The sequence below is a fragment of the Fulmarus glacialis genome, unplaced genomic scaffold (genome assembly GCF_000690835.1).
Source record: "Fulmarus glacialis isolate BGI_N327 unplaced genomic scaffold, ASM69083v1 scaffold17287, whole genome shotgun sequence".
In the NCBI taxonomy this organism is placed as follows: Eukaryota; Metazoa; Chordata; class Aves; order Procellariiformes; family Procellariidae; genus Fulmarus; species Fulmarus glacialis.
The window spans coordinates 521-14938 of record NW_009222772.1 but is presented as its reverse complement, the minus strand read 5'-3'; the positions used below and the strand labels follow the sequence as shown (position 1 = coordinate 14938).

Genomic DNA, 14418 nt, shown 5'->3' with positions numbered 1-14418 from the left:
CATGGGCTGTAATGCAGTCTCGGGAGGACATGGGATGCTGTGTGCTGCATCGTGTAGTAGCGAAGGGCCAGTAGTGCTGCCCTACAAACAGGGAGGGCACTACCTGGCAGATGGAGGCCTCGTGCGGCCCCCAGATCAGCTCTGCACGAATGCTGGGGTGATGAGGAGCAGGAGTGGTCCATGAGCTCTGGTCTGGGAACTGCTGTTAGAAGGGCCAGTACAACAATCACAATTCATACTATAAGGACTCCAGTCTTTCTTGGATTACTTTAGTCAAGCAACACTGAATTCCTCAGAGATTTGAAAAACCCAAACTCAGCCTCTGGAGGAAAAAATGTCCCAAAAGGTAAAACACAACCTAGGCATATTTTACTGGTACATTCTACAGCATAACCTGCATTATAGAATTTATAGATTTCTGAGCCAAGCAAGGAGAAGGGTTTAGATTAATAGCCTGAATATGAAAGACCTGTGGGCTTATATTGAATTAACTCATTGGTATATAGCATTCAGTGGACAAACATCCAGCACCAAGGGATCCTTTGGACAGCTCTGCTACTAGTTTGAATTGCTGCGAGCAAGGAAAACGAGCCTTCATAGAAAGTTGCTTGAGACCTCCACATCCCATGACAGTGAGCAGTGGGAATAATTCCCCAGTAGCTCCATGCTCATCCAGTGCTGTGGATCACTCCACTTGCACGGTGTTTTTTTATACAATATTTAAAGTCACTATTTGGACTCCAGGTTTGTAAAACAAGCTGTTGAAGTCAGGAACTCAAACTTCCTACCCCTCTGACTTGAGTACAGGTATACATCTTTTCTCCTAACTATAGCAGAGATCTGACAGGCTGCTGTAAGCCAGCTACTGTTTCACCCCCTGGACACTACCTGCTGCACAAGACATAGAGGGTCTGCTGCATAAGGTGGTGTTTGTTCTGCCTGAGTTTGTGCTAAACACACAGCAGGCCTCTGCTTCGTTACTGTTATTGATAAAGCACCCCTGGATGCAGAACAAGTCCTGAACAGTCCTGTGACTGAACAGTTTCTCAGCAATGGTATGTGGTGGGCCCATACACTATGCAGACCAAGAAAGAGAAGCTATATGCTCCGGAGGAAGAACATACACAGACACAGGGCAGGGATAAAATGCATACACCAACTGCAAAAAGCGAATTTTGTAATAGCTGTGATTGGGATCTAGAACAGTGGCACAACAGCCATACATACAGCTATGTTGTAGCCTCAGCTGATATATATTTTATTTTTCTGCTACAAGAGGTGTTTTGAACCTAGTTCAGAGATAGCGAGCAAAGAAACTGCTATTTTTATCCTCAGCGAGTGTTGCACTGAACTATTCACAAGCTTGCACTCTATAAACCTGAGCATGTACCTGTTACGTGATTAGAATTCAGTCTCCCAGCTTGGCTGGCAGTAGGTAAAGGGTGTTATAACCACAGAGGCTTAATCAGGGAAAAGTATACACTTTGCCTTTGTTCATCCATTTAAAGCAGCAATCTTTGTTTGCAATGATGTAAGGCAGACAGCACTTCATACAGAAGGCATACTGGAGAGTTTGTGTATTTACATACATGAAAACATATACAAGCTAGATTTTCCCTTACAATATACCGAGTCATGACTGCCAGTTAATCTCCTGTTGACTCATGTAGCCCACAGTATTTCAAAGTGTACAAATTATTCTTGTCCCACGTAGTACAAAACTAGTTTGATTTACTGGCAACGTGCTGAGAAGCACTAGGAATCTCAGAGCTATGCCTATTTTTTATAGTATGCCTTCTCCACGTATTTCCTATCTTGCTCACAGAGTTAGCTTTCACATCTACTACGGGTGTAACCAGCAACAGCTTTTGGCTCAGGTAAGCTAGTCTAAGAGCGGTGGCTGGTCTACAATAGCTATTTACTCTTTTCTTCTGCTTATGCATCACACTGTGTGCTGGTTCCGCAGCACCAAAGTGTCTAGCCCTTCTTCAACAGTTTTTCTCCTTGAAATGTTGTAGCATACTTTATTCCTGTTCTTAAAAGTTGAGGAAGAGCAAAAAGACAAAAAAAGGAAATCCAGATGTTACTACTGTATTGTACATAAGGGTTGTAATCTGTCCTGTTCCTGCCCCTTTGAGATACTTTTTTCTTTCTGTCCCTCAGAAGATACAAGGTTGTTTCCTCTCAGATCCATTTTCATGTGGTACCCGTTTGTTTTTGCCAGACCAGTGACACTGGTAAATGTACTTGGAAACTGATGCAAAAGTTCAGTGAAGCCCGTGGTAGATACAGGAACCCTGTTTATGATACAAAATGATTAGTACAGCATTTCCTGAGAGCTTTTGGCAGGAAGCAGGCACCGGTTCAATTAATGAAAAGAAAGGCATAGATGTGTGACTGTCACTGTAACTTGGTAGCTTCCCGCTCGACAGCATTCCCAGTGGATTTTATTCCAGGGCAGATAGGGATCTTACTCTGAGGTGAGGCAGATTGGCAGGAGGATATAGGGGCTGGGCAGCCCAGGACACATGACAGAGTGTAAAGGCACTCACGGGCACCCCTGTGACAGTTCACATCCAAGCTGCACCCAGATGAGTCCATGTGGTGATCTACGTATGTTGATCTCCGCTAAAGAAAGAATTGTGTAATTTAAATTATATTATAGGATGATTAGCCATTAACCAATGGCTAATTTGGCCCTGAGCAAATTTGAAGAAGCTTTTGAAGAGACTACCCAGGTGGCCCTGCGTGCTGGAAAAACAGGCATTTCCACACACCTATTTGTATTCAGGTACCAGAATGAAGTGCCTTAGACTCAGCATTTTACAATCTTGAACAGCAAGATGCTGAGCAAAGTACATAGCTGCAATAGCTTTAGCAAATATATCTATAACCTAAGAAAAGATTATAATTTAACCCTACAGAATCTTTTTAATGGTCATATTAGCTAGAAGATTTTCATTGTCAAGTCTGATCTAATTATTCATTTGACATCTGCAGTCCACTGACAATAAATTGAGAATTTATGGAGATTCCCTTAAATTTATGTGATACACTCCCAAAAGAGCCTAGCCAAGACTCTATGAAAACAGTGGCCTCCGTTAATGTGTTTTGCTATCAGAAACATTTGCATCATGTTGTAGATTTACTGTGTGCCTCTTACTGTAAGAGGGGGACAAAAAATAAATTTATAACCTAAACCATCTAATCATTTTGCTAACAAACAAATTGACCTTTAAAAACATTGATCTCATGGCAAGCTCCAAGCATCTTTCAGCAACAGGAAAGGTTAAGGCGTCAGGGCTGGAACAAGGTTATTCAGTTCGCTTTGTGTATAAATTGATTTGGGTTTTTTTTTGCAATCACTTGTCTAGACTGATGGATTAGTATGTGGACATGAATACATATTAAAGTTGAAGAACAGAAGTTTGTTTTAGAGGGATCACAGGGACTATAGGGGTAGCTAATGAGCACTGATCACCACGAGGTGACCTTGGAGTTTAAACACTAGAGAGCAAAAGCCTTCTGAGATGAGCAGGTGCCAGATGAATTCATATATTACAAATGCCCCAAAGCAACAGTCATCTATTTAGATGTTTCTTTTTTTTGGACTTTGGGCTATGACCCAGGATGCATCTTGGACATAACCTTGAAATGATCAGAAACTGTGATTTTTATACCTGAAGCCCAACCCAACCCATCTGTCTTCTAAATTGTTTGTTAACAGTTTACACTTCCTTGTATTCAAATTAACTGGATTTGATGTAGGATACAAGATAAGGATGATTTTCTTATTTCTCTGTTTAAGATCAGTAGTGTTTCCTTACTTCCCATTAAAACAGCCAGTGTTAGTCCTATGAACAAAGAAATCTGAGAATGATCATTAAAACTCTAAATACAGACATACTCCTCATAGAAAATCAAAATGGGCAGCAGGTTGACAAACGTGCACACACCACACATGCCTGAAATGCCACTATTTTTTAATGCAATTCTTTACAAATTGAAATTCAAGCTCAAACATGAACCTCCCTGAGCACACTTTTTAATTAGAAAAGTATTATCCCTGGCTTTGCAGAGAGGGAAAATGTTACATAATTAGCGAAAAGTGAAATCAACAGAAAATCCCTCAGCTTCAGCAGTTACTGCATTAAGCACTCGCTGACGTGCCAGAGCTCTGCCACAGCAACTCAGTGGCAGACACCTGGAGGAAAACTCAAGGAGTTCTTGACTCTAATTCAGAAAATTCAGGCAAACTTCTTCAAGAGGTAAATCTCAGGTCTTTTCCTGTAAGTCCCATGTTACTCCAGAAAAGTGAAAGAAGGTGTCACATTCAGGTCTCTATACTATAGAAAGGATTTTTTTCAGAGCTCAGGAATTCATTAATTCTTTGGAAAGATCTAGGGAAATCTATCCAGATTACCGAACGGCTTACCATCTATCAGCCCCTTTCACTCCAATGTCACGAGAGAAGCTTACAGGGTTTTATGGTCCAAGTCAGATATTCCAGCCTGTCTGAGCATTTTGTCATGTAGAAGCAGCTGGCTTTCTAAATAAAATCAAATAGAAGGGAATGGAGCAGAGAATAAGGAGCTTATCTATGTAAAGCAAGCATAAGTGTGTGAGACTACATGGAAGAAAGAGAAAAATACTGTAGCGCAGTTGGAAAAATCCTTGACATAAACAAGAGTATTAGCGGACATGTTTGTTCTTGACCTGAACGCTGTAATGCTTCCAAGCAGGGAACATGCTTTCATTAAAAATAGGCATTAATTCTAATTCTTCAGAGATGAACTTCAACTGATTTGGAATTCAGATAAGCCTTAAAGCATTTACATATTTGAGGATTATCTAATTTTTTCCATAACTGCAGGTCTCATACTTCTTGGCTTCCATGAGTTTGAGGTTGCTGTGCACACCAGGGACTCTTTGCCATTCTCTTCTCTGGCCCCCTAATCACCCTGTATGCTGGGTGATCACCCCTTCTTCTGGGTTTTGTGTGTCCTCTAGCCCCCAAATAGCCTTATGCTATCTCTGTATTAGCTATGTAACCCTACTGTTTCTTCCACACCAGGATTCCTAAATATCTCTTTCTGAGGAGTTTTCACTGACTCTGTTTACTCTTTTCTTACAGTAGGGCTTTTCTGCTATTGCTCTGTGCTAAGGCTCTGTGTTGCATCGCTTTCCTTGTGGCATGTATCCTGCTAGCAGTCTCTGGGAGCAGCCGTATCTCCTGCCCTTCATGGCAGCTTCCCTACTCCTTCAGAAGGCCTAGGGCTTCCCTGCCCCACTTACACCCCCGTGCTCGGCCCCTTGTCATTTCACGTTCCCATATTTTTTTATCTGGGATAAGTTATTCAGTTTATAAGCTTCAGACTCCCATGGCACAGAAAAGGTTTAACAACAACAGATAGACAACAGTCAATCAGCACTTGTTGGATGCTCAGCAGTTACCCATCCCCTTTCTCCTTTTCCCTCCCACAATCACATGTTTTGATCCTTCACCAAGGGAGAATCATTCTTCTCAGCCAACTATTCCAAATTCCTGAGCCCTTCCATACATTTTACGGAAAGCATTAGCATATTGTGGTAATATAGATTGAGGCTGACAATGGAAGGAGGAAGATCTACCTAGCATTGGTTTCACTAGGCTACAGTAATTTTAAATCAAGTTCACATGGGATTTTAATAGAATTCTGTATAAATTCTAGACGCTCCATGGCCTTCCAGATCAGAGAAATAATAAAGACTTTTTTTTTTTTTACCTTCTCACTGAGTCCACTTGTATCTTAGAACTTACAGAAATAATCTAGTTATCTGCAAAATGTGTGAATGGAGATTCACAAACACACAAAGTCAAATTTCCCTTCAGAATGGTGCCCCTGCTAATAGTCAAAGGATCCCTATCTAGGCTGTGTATGGGATGGCGAGAGTTGAAAAAAACAGCAAATGAAGGACAAGAAAAAAATTCATGTTTGGGGTTAGAATTTTCCATGCTTCTTATTCACTATAAAAACCAGCTGCCAAAAGATCAATGTTATAAACAAGGAACGTAAAATAAATAATATAGACAGCTGAAATGTACTATCCCTGCAGACCTGATTTTTCAGAAACTGCTACCTTGCAGAGAAACCTAGGAAAAATAACATTTTTTTGAACTCATTCTCCCATAGGAGAGCAATTTTTCATGCAGGCAGGTGCCAGTATCATTAGCTCCTGGCATTACTTCCTTGCAGAACAGCTAATAGCAAATGACAGTCTACTTGCACTAGAATACAGAAAATTTATCTTCCTGACATACAAAGCTTTAACGCTTCAGAGAAATATTTGCAAACAATGAGAGCAAAATAATGAAGTAAAGTGTTGATGCACAGATCTAAGAGCAGTATTTACCTTTCCAAGATCTGAATACAACCCACAAGCACTAGATTGCAGCACGATTTGTTACTGCTGGGCACCTTGCATTGACTTTTACGTGCATGCAAAGAGAGTGTAGAATGCTACCTACGTATCAGCCTGCTTTGCTGAAAGTACAAAGGGCACTTTAATCCCAGTTCAGGAGATTACTGTAATATAGATTTTTTCAAAAAACGACTTTGCCTAAAAAGAACAACTGCATAAAGCAGCCTGAACACAGGAAAGCCACTGGAGAATACCGTTCATGATTTCTCTCTAAGACCTTCATCATAATCATATTCAAGTTAAGAGGCAAAATTGCTTTTTGTTAGAACACTGTGAAATCAGTAAAAACTAAGTGTGCCAGCTCCTGAGAACAGAAGTGTAGACTCAGGGTTGTTTAGGACATGGGGAGAAGGAAATGCCAAACAGGGCTGTTTCTTTGCCTCTCAGCTAGCACAGGGTACAATATGAACAATTTTTATGTGATGCAGCTGGAGAAACCCAGCTGCACCATGGCTACTCCCCCAGTTGACATCTTCTCCCAACTTAGTTTGGGGCTGAGTTCACCCCTGAGAAACCTCGTACCTAAATGTGCATTTCAGAGCATAACAGTAACATTTCCAGCATAATAAGAGTTTGGCAACTAGAACGTTAGTTAGATGTTAACATAAGCTATCAGTCTATGCTAGTTGCGTTGGCTCCTTCTGGGGTACATGGAGCAACATAGGACTCATTTCATTTTTCTGAGACCTTTACCTTCCCAGGGGGCCAAATCTCTCCAGGTCTCTTCCCAGTGACTGAGAGGAAACCTCAGAGTCTACCTGAAGATTAGGCAAGATGAATCCTTAGGAACTTCTGGTGAGAGGCAGATGTTGTCAGATCCTATCTGAATCAGGTTTCAAAAAGAAACATTGCTCCTTTTCAACAAGCAGGGGAACTGCTTGGGAATCTGTCTCCCAGCACAGACCATTAGCACTACTTGAGCCAGACAATGAACAAACTCCATCACCTGAGTCTGCATCTATATGTGGGAACTGGTCTTCAGAAAGCTCTAAATACATGGAGAAGGAACATGGAGCAGGTGCAGAGAAAGCATTGGGACATTATTGTGCACAACCTGAGGGCAAGGTAAAGAAGATCTCCTAGAACTGGTTGGATTTCTGGGCAAACAAAGGTTGTTTGCATTATTTTGTGGAGGGCTTTCTACGAGTCTAATCTCCCCAGGCAAGGGTCATGTTTGTGTCCGTTACTTATTCTCTTTGCTCTAGTGATCCTGCAGTCCTTCCATTGACTGCAATGGCAGTGCTATTCATGGACTAACTGTAGGATTGGACTGTTTACTAAGCAAATAATCAGAATCAGCAGATTTGGAGTCATATGGGCACCCAATAAGCAGCCTGTTTTGTTGTCAGATCGGCTATAAAATCCCAAATCCCCTCAGCTCCTAGCTGCTGGCACCAAGGCTCACTAACAGCAAACAGAATGGCCTTTCACTCTGTGCTCTTTGTTTTCTTAGCTGGACTGGTATTTTTCTCTGAAGCTGCACCACTGGTGAGTCTCTTTTTATTCAAACTCAATCATTACAAGAATGATAATCTAGATTTTCTAGATGACTAGCATCCTCCTCATCCATGAAATTCTGTAACCATTAGGCTTTGCTGGAGTGTTATTTTACTACCATTTTTTAAGTAGCTTCTTCAGAATTCTTAAAACTTCTTTTTTGCCATTTACCCATCTATTTTAGGATATTATGAAAGGGTCAGGGATCTAGGAGGTGTGACCTTTTATTTCTGTCTGTTTCTGTCAGTTCATGACTTACATCCCATATCTTCAATATAGAGGTAGCTTTACCTTCTTCACCAAACAAGTGCTTCTCTAAAGCACTAAAAAAATATTTTTGAGGTATGACTAAAGATTCCTTATAGTGAAATGAAGCTTAAAAACTAAATACTTTTTCAGCCTTAGGGATGTCATGGGTATTTCTTTGTTGGTTTCCAAGGCAAACATACTCTGCCTGCACTTATAATAATGTACTATATTTTTATTTGTGACCTCATTAAAAAAGGTATACTTTATAACATTTTCCCAGGGCCATATGCAACTCTAAATATTTATCAAGCAATATTTATCAAGCAATCTGTGCGTGTGTATGTGTGTGTAAAAGTTATCTGTATAAAGCTCTAAGATACTCTGCTTTAAGAAATAGATGTTTGCAAACTAGCTTGAAATACCATTTGGTGAAGAACTTGCTTTTAAGTCAACGTTAATTCTGCAATAAGAATCCATCTTTTCTTTGAAAGAAGGTTTTTGCAGGGCTGGTGAACTGCTCCTATACAACCTCTTCTGCTTTCCCCAAGGTCTCCCATGGCTCTGTTGATTCCAAATGCCCCCTCATGGTGAAAGTGCTGGATGCAGTCAGAGGAAGTCCTGCAGCTAACGTAGCTGTTAAAGTCTTTAAAAAGGCTGCAGATGGAAGCTGGCAGGACTTTGCTACTGGGTAAGTTATGTGCTCTTATGGAGCCATTTTCAAGGTGCCTCGGGCAAACAATTGAGAAATTAAGGGAATGGAGCTCTGATCAAAAAAAGCAATGTTTTCTAGCACATGTCACACTATCACTGTTAACAGCATGTGAATTCTGGTCTAAAATCCATCACATTCAGGTAGAATTTATCCGTGACTGAAATACATGCTAATTGCAAAAATAGGTTGAGATGCTCATCTTATCTTTGTAAGGGAATAGGTTTAATAATTAATTTTTCTCCTAGCTTCAGTACTATCTTTCCTTTCTATAAAAAGAAAAAAAAATTAAAAGCCTATTTACCAGAATTTTGTAGGTAATCCAGACCAACCTACATCTTCATGTGCAACAGATATAGAGATTTATTTGCAGCAGTCACATACAGAATCCTCTCTGTAAGCTTTGTCTATACACATGCAAATAACAAGCACATTAGTCGTCTTCTCCTGTGTAATGAACGTCCTGGTTGGAAGAAACTCCTTGGCCAGAAAGTTTTAAAGAGTCCCATTATAACACATCACACAAGCACAATCTCAGCATTTGTTTGTGCTCATTTCTATAGATCTGCATGGCTTTTGCTAGAATGACAGCTTAATACTTACAAAGCATCCTCAGAACAATACTGAGAGGCAGGCAATAATACCATTATCTTCAGTCTGTGGAAAAAGTATGAGTAACAGAGGAATACAGTTTACTAAAATTAAAATAGATGAGGTATTCAGGCATTTAAGTTTCATTGTAACAACTCATTGAATCAGATTTTTAAATAAGTCAAGGGAAATCTCTAGTAACAGCAGGATATTCAAGCGCAGAATGACAAGCACAAGCATGGACAGGAGCCACCAGAGCATCCAACTGTCTTTTACTAGGATTTTTATAGCATGATTTACATAAAAACTGAAGAAAAAAAAAAACAGAGGAGAAGACTACAAGGAGAGAGATATCATTGTCTCCGTCTGAAGGGTTTCTTTTTATAAAACTCAAAATAAAAAATACTCTTCCCCATTGAAAAGGAACAAGAAAGGTTAGGAGATTGAAGGAGAAACAAACACCTCCACTCCCAAATGCTGAGTGTTAATCTAGGAACAAATGACTCTTAGAACTTTAACGAACAGAGAAGCCCCATGAAAAAATGACATATCATTTCCATGGAAAGCAGAGACAAGGATAATGTCTTGTCCTTAGTGAGGATTTCTGCCATTATCAGGAAACCAGATTATTTCAAATGTTTCACCACGTGCTCTTGAACATGTAATACAAAACACAATTTACAGAGGAGTAAGATAAATGCAACATCAGTGTTAAATGCCCTCACTTTTGGGGTGTAACAGTGTTTTCTGGTTCAGTTTGCAATGCTGCTCTCAGCAAGCCCAAGGAGACAAATCCTCAGTTCTTCTTAGCCAACCTCTGTTGACACTTTAGGCCAGTATACCCCTGAGAAAATGAAATCACTTCTTAAATATAAATTGAGAAGATTAACCCCAGGCAAGTGAGAAGCATTTTGCTGGGGGAAGGCTGTGGAGGAACATTAAACCACAATTTTTGCAGGTAAAGATTTTGACATTTCCCTTGACTTGCATCTTAACCAAGGCTGCTTTCAGCAATACCATTGACTTTAGCTGATGACACTTGTTTGAACTGGGTTTTCACATGTGATTGCAAGTTTTTGCTTTTGGGAAAACCAGAGTTTCTCTGTGTAAACCAGATGAAAATCTGAATGCAATCAAGGAACACAATCTGTAACTACTCTTGTCAGGTTAATAATATTTTGAAGTTACAGTACCTAGCAGATGCATATGGAAAAGTTACATTTTGTAAAAATGTCTATAAAAGTTTTTTTTTTTTACCTTTTTGTTTGTTTGGTTTTACTTTGCTAACACATTTTAGGGAATTAAGCAAATGCACTTAGCAACTGCGGAATTTGGAGTAATAGTATTTAAAAGGCTTAAAGGGAGGAAGTTAATAAAGTCAGCTGTTGCTATGCTAAGAGCCTTATTTCAAAATTAGTCTAGCCAAAAATATGCAAAAACAGGTAACTCGAGCTGAGACACACTCTGCGGAAGGCTTTAGGGCACAGAGACCTGGGAAACATGTGATTTGGGTTCTATATGAGCTCCTCCCATGACTAGCTTTGACCTTCTCACTCCTCACATGATTTTGGAAATCTGGGTCTTATCACGTAGTTCAAGAGTTGCATTCACCAGACGTAGTTCTCATGTGTCCTAGGTTGTAAATCATAAAAACAAAACAAAACAAAACTAAACTGCAGCATATTTGAAGTGGTTCCCTCCACCCTCCTTTTTTTTTTTAAACTCCAAAATAATAATTCATGTTCCTGAGATATTTCCTCAGCAGTCTGCATCCGAGGGCAGAGTTTATCTCAGTGCAGCATGTGTCCCAAGTGTTCATAAACGTCATTGCACAGACAGTGTAGATGTAACCTGATCACAATACACAGCTAAGGTCCAGACAGTGAAACAGAGGATGAGGATTGCAGTCTAGGCTGGAGCCGTAGTAACTTAATCAGTGGTTTGCAAATTTTTTGCTGGAAAAGCTCAGCTTTTTTAACTTAACTGTCCATCTTAGAGCGGATGCTGTAAGTCCACATCCTATTAAGAATAAGCAACCATACTATATTCATTCCCCGACTCAGACAGAAATACAAGTGCTGTTCAGAAGGAACCACTTGTAGCATTTTGCCACCAGGGCTGAATGCAGGGCATCCTCTGCCTTGTGCTAATCCCACCCAGGCTCTGAATCGCATGCTGTGCTGTTGGCTGTCAGTGCAGCAGTAATGCTGAAGGGTTTGCTTGTGAGACCACTTGCATTGAACGGCTACCACTTAATAACCAAAATTAAGAAAGTGCCATTAACTCCTGGTAGTAGGTGAGAGTCTTCAAGTGAACTCTTGTTTCCAGTTTCCCAATTGTTCTGGATGGTTAACATCTGCAACTTCCCATTAGGGAAAGCACTATTCAAGCTTCATCCGCACTTTTCTCAAACTAAAACTTATTTGTTTACCTGAACAAAGATTTTGAGGCAGACATAATTTTTCCTTTTAATTCGTTTGTGTCTAGACTATCCAACTTACAAGCACATGTATGTGAACTGCTAACTTGCACTCTGAACACTTCTGCAGGGTCTCAGCAATTCTGTTTCACGGTTTCAAGGACAATCACCAATGAATTCTTTGCCTTTTACCTATTGCCTTTTATTAAGGCAATATAGGTTAAGCCAGGAAGTACTAATTAAACCAAAGGAAAACAGATGTGTTCACAAATTGCCCGTGAGCCATGTTTCAAACAGGGCTTGGATTCTCTGCAGGTTTGGTCTACCCTGAATACAGTTGATTTCACTTGTGCTGGACCAGTGAGACTTTTGTCAATCTTCCAAGTGCTAAAGTTGAAATATAAGAAAACCTGAAAATTAGCATGGGGTTTTCGATCCTGTTACTTCTTAATTTAAGCAAAAGCTCTATCATTCAGACTTTTTTCACTCACCACCATTAAAAATGACAAATAAGATGAAGGAGGAGGCAGCAGCTGGGAAAGAAAAGCTGCAATAGCACAACCGATTCTGTCTCTGATAAGCAGCATGTCACTGCTTTCTCCCTCCCTCTCTTCCTCCTCAAGCTTTTCTGTTTTCCGCCTAGACAGCCACTCCTTGCCATAAGATGGGCAAGTTCCACTAGTTCTTCAAGTCAAGGTTTTCTTCATTTTTCCTTCAACTACATCATGTGGTTATGAAGTGCTATATCAAATAAATATTTTCAGCAGAAAAAAAAACCCTGGTAAAAAAAATCAGAAATAAAGTAAAAGGAAGGAAAATACATAAATGGGGTTTAGGAGCTAAAAAGAGATAAATGGGGTTTAGGAGCTAAGTATGTAAATATTTAAACAGCTGTCATACAAAGCTTGCTCCTTTTTAACCATAGAGGGTGCAATGCCAGCTATATTTCCTTCTTGCTTCTGGATTTCATTCACCCACAGTTTTTTTTGTTACGAGCTGAGTACATAATCTCTCTGAGCTGGGAATTCCTATTGCTCATTTATATGGCACCCAGTGGAAGAGGCCCCTGCTCTTTCACCAAGGCATTGTAATCCAAATTAATAAAATCTTGTGATGCTAAATTGCTGTTCGAAGACACTACCACTCAGGGTCACATAAAAACACATAGGGGTAAAACCTATAGCCTCAGTGCTAATAACTAGAGAATAAAATAATTTTCCAGTAAAATCTCTCTTCTGTCTTTAATTATAATTTGAGATTTGGCATCTTGCCTTTCATCATGACGATCCTTTTCCTAAGCCACTAACATCTGGTTCCAGAGGGCACTTGGTACAAGTTAAACATGGTATTAAAAGAGAGGCCTTAACTATAATCCCTGCCGTAGCAACAGAAATGACAAGAAAAGCCAGCCAGCTTTGATTTGTGATGTATATGGATGAGTTTGTAGCAAGGTCAGGCTCTGCAATATGGAAACATACACTACAGAGAAGGAGGGAATTCTTTCAGATTATTAGAAACCATTCAATGTAGAATTTGGCTGTGCAGCACTTCTGCTATTTAATATTTCACATTGGCTGTTTCTGTTTAGCATCTAAATGACAGTATAAGATGTTTACGTAAGTATTTTACCGTTACAGGAAAACCACAGAGTATGGGGAGATCCATGAGCTCACAACAGAAGAACAGTTTGTAGAAGGAATATACAGGGTTGAGTTTGACACCAGCTCTTACTGGAAGGGACTTGGCCTTTCCCCATTCCATGAATATGCTGATGTAAGTATTTGCAAATATATCTAATAACCTATATACTGTGTAGTGGCATCAGCTGGAAAGAACAAACACAGTCCTTAAATACTGAATTCAGTGAAACGGTTCACTGCCACGTATGATTGAGTGTATATATATGTAATAAAGGCAGTATATAGCCCACTAAGCCAAAGGAAGCAGCCAACTTCCCTGCCAATACTGACATAGCTCTTCTAAAGTGGAGCTGTGCCCATTCACCCATTCAGACTAGTAGGGACCTTTGTTCCAAAAGAGCTACATTATTCAAAAGCACGCAGCATTTAAAAAAAAAAACCAAGAAAAAAAAAAAAAGACTGCTTTTATCAATGCTGAAGGAATATAGGGATTTGAAAACCCTCATTTTATAGGAAGTGAGCTCTTCTTTAATCAGAGGGATTTCCCTCATATCAGTCACCTGAAAATCCATGAATTCTAGTATGACCTGTAATTATAGGATAAAACGATTCTTGCTGATGTGCCCTTTTTTTTAAAATGTTGCTCAGTACTGAAATATGCAATAGGAAAAAAAAGGCATAAAAATATAAAGAAATAACCATAGTGGAAAAGGAAAAGTAGGCTGTTTCATCAGTACCTAAACTTCATAAGCAGGCCAGCAATATAATCATGTCTTGTGCCTCCCTTTGCTCTCAGTCCTTCACTGATTATTGTGTGCTCTATTCTATCACATTTACTTAGCACTTCCAAA

The 14418-nt window shown here is 39.8% G+C and overlaps 1 protein-coding gene across 1 annotated transcript; it reads left to right on the top strand.

The window, feature by feature from the left end:
* Window positions 1-7770: 7770 nt before the first annotated feature.
* On the top strand, window positions 7771-13700 carry LOC104079518 (transthyretin; the record flags this gene model as incomplete). The annotated part of the gene is made up of 3 exons (XM_009581580.1): window positions 7771-7950; window positions 8757-8896; window positions 13565-13700. Coding segments are annotated over exons 1-3 (345 nt in total), but the record flags the coding sequence as incomplete, so codon positions are not given.
* Between the last annotated feature and the right edge of the window lie 718 nt (window positions 13701-14418).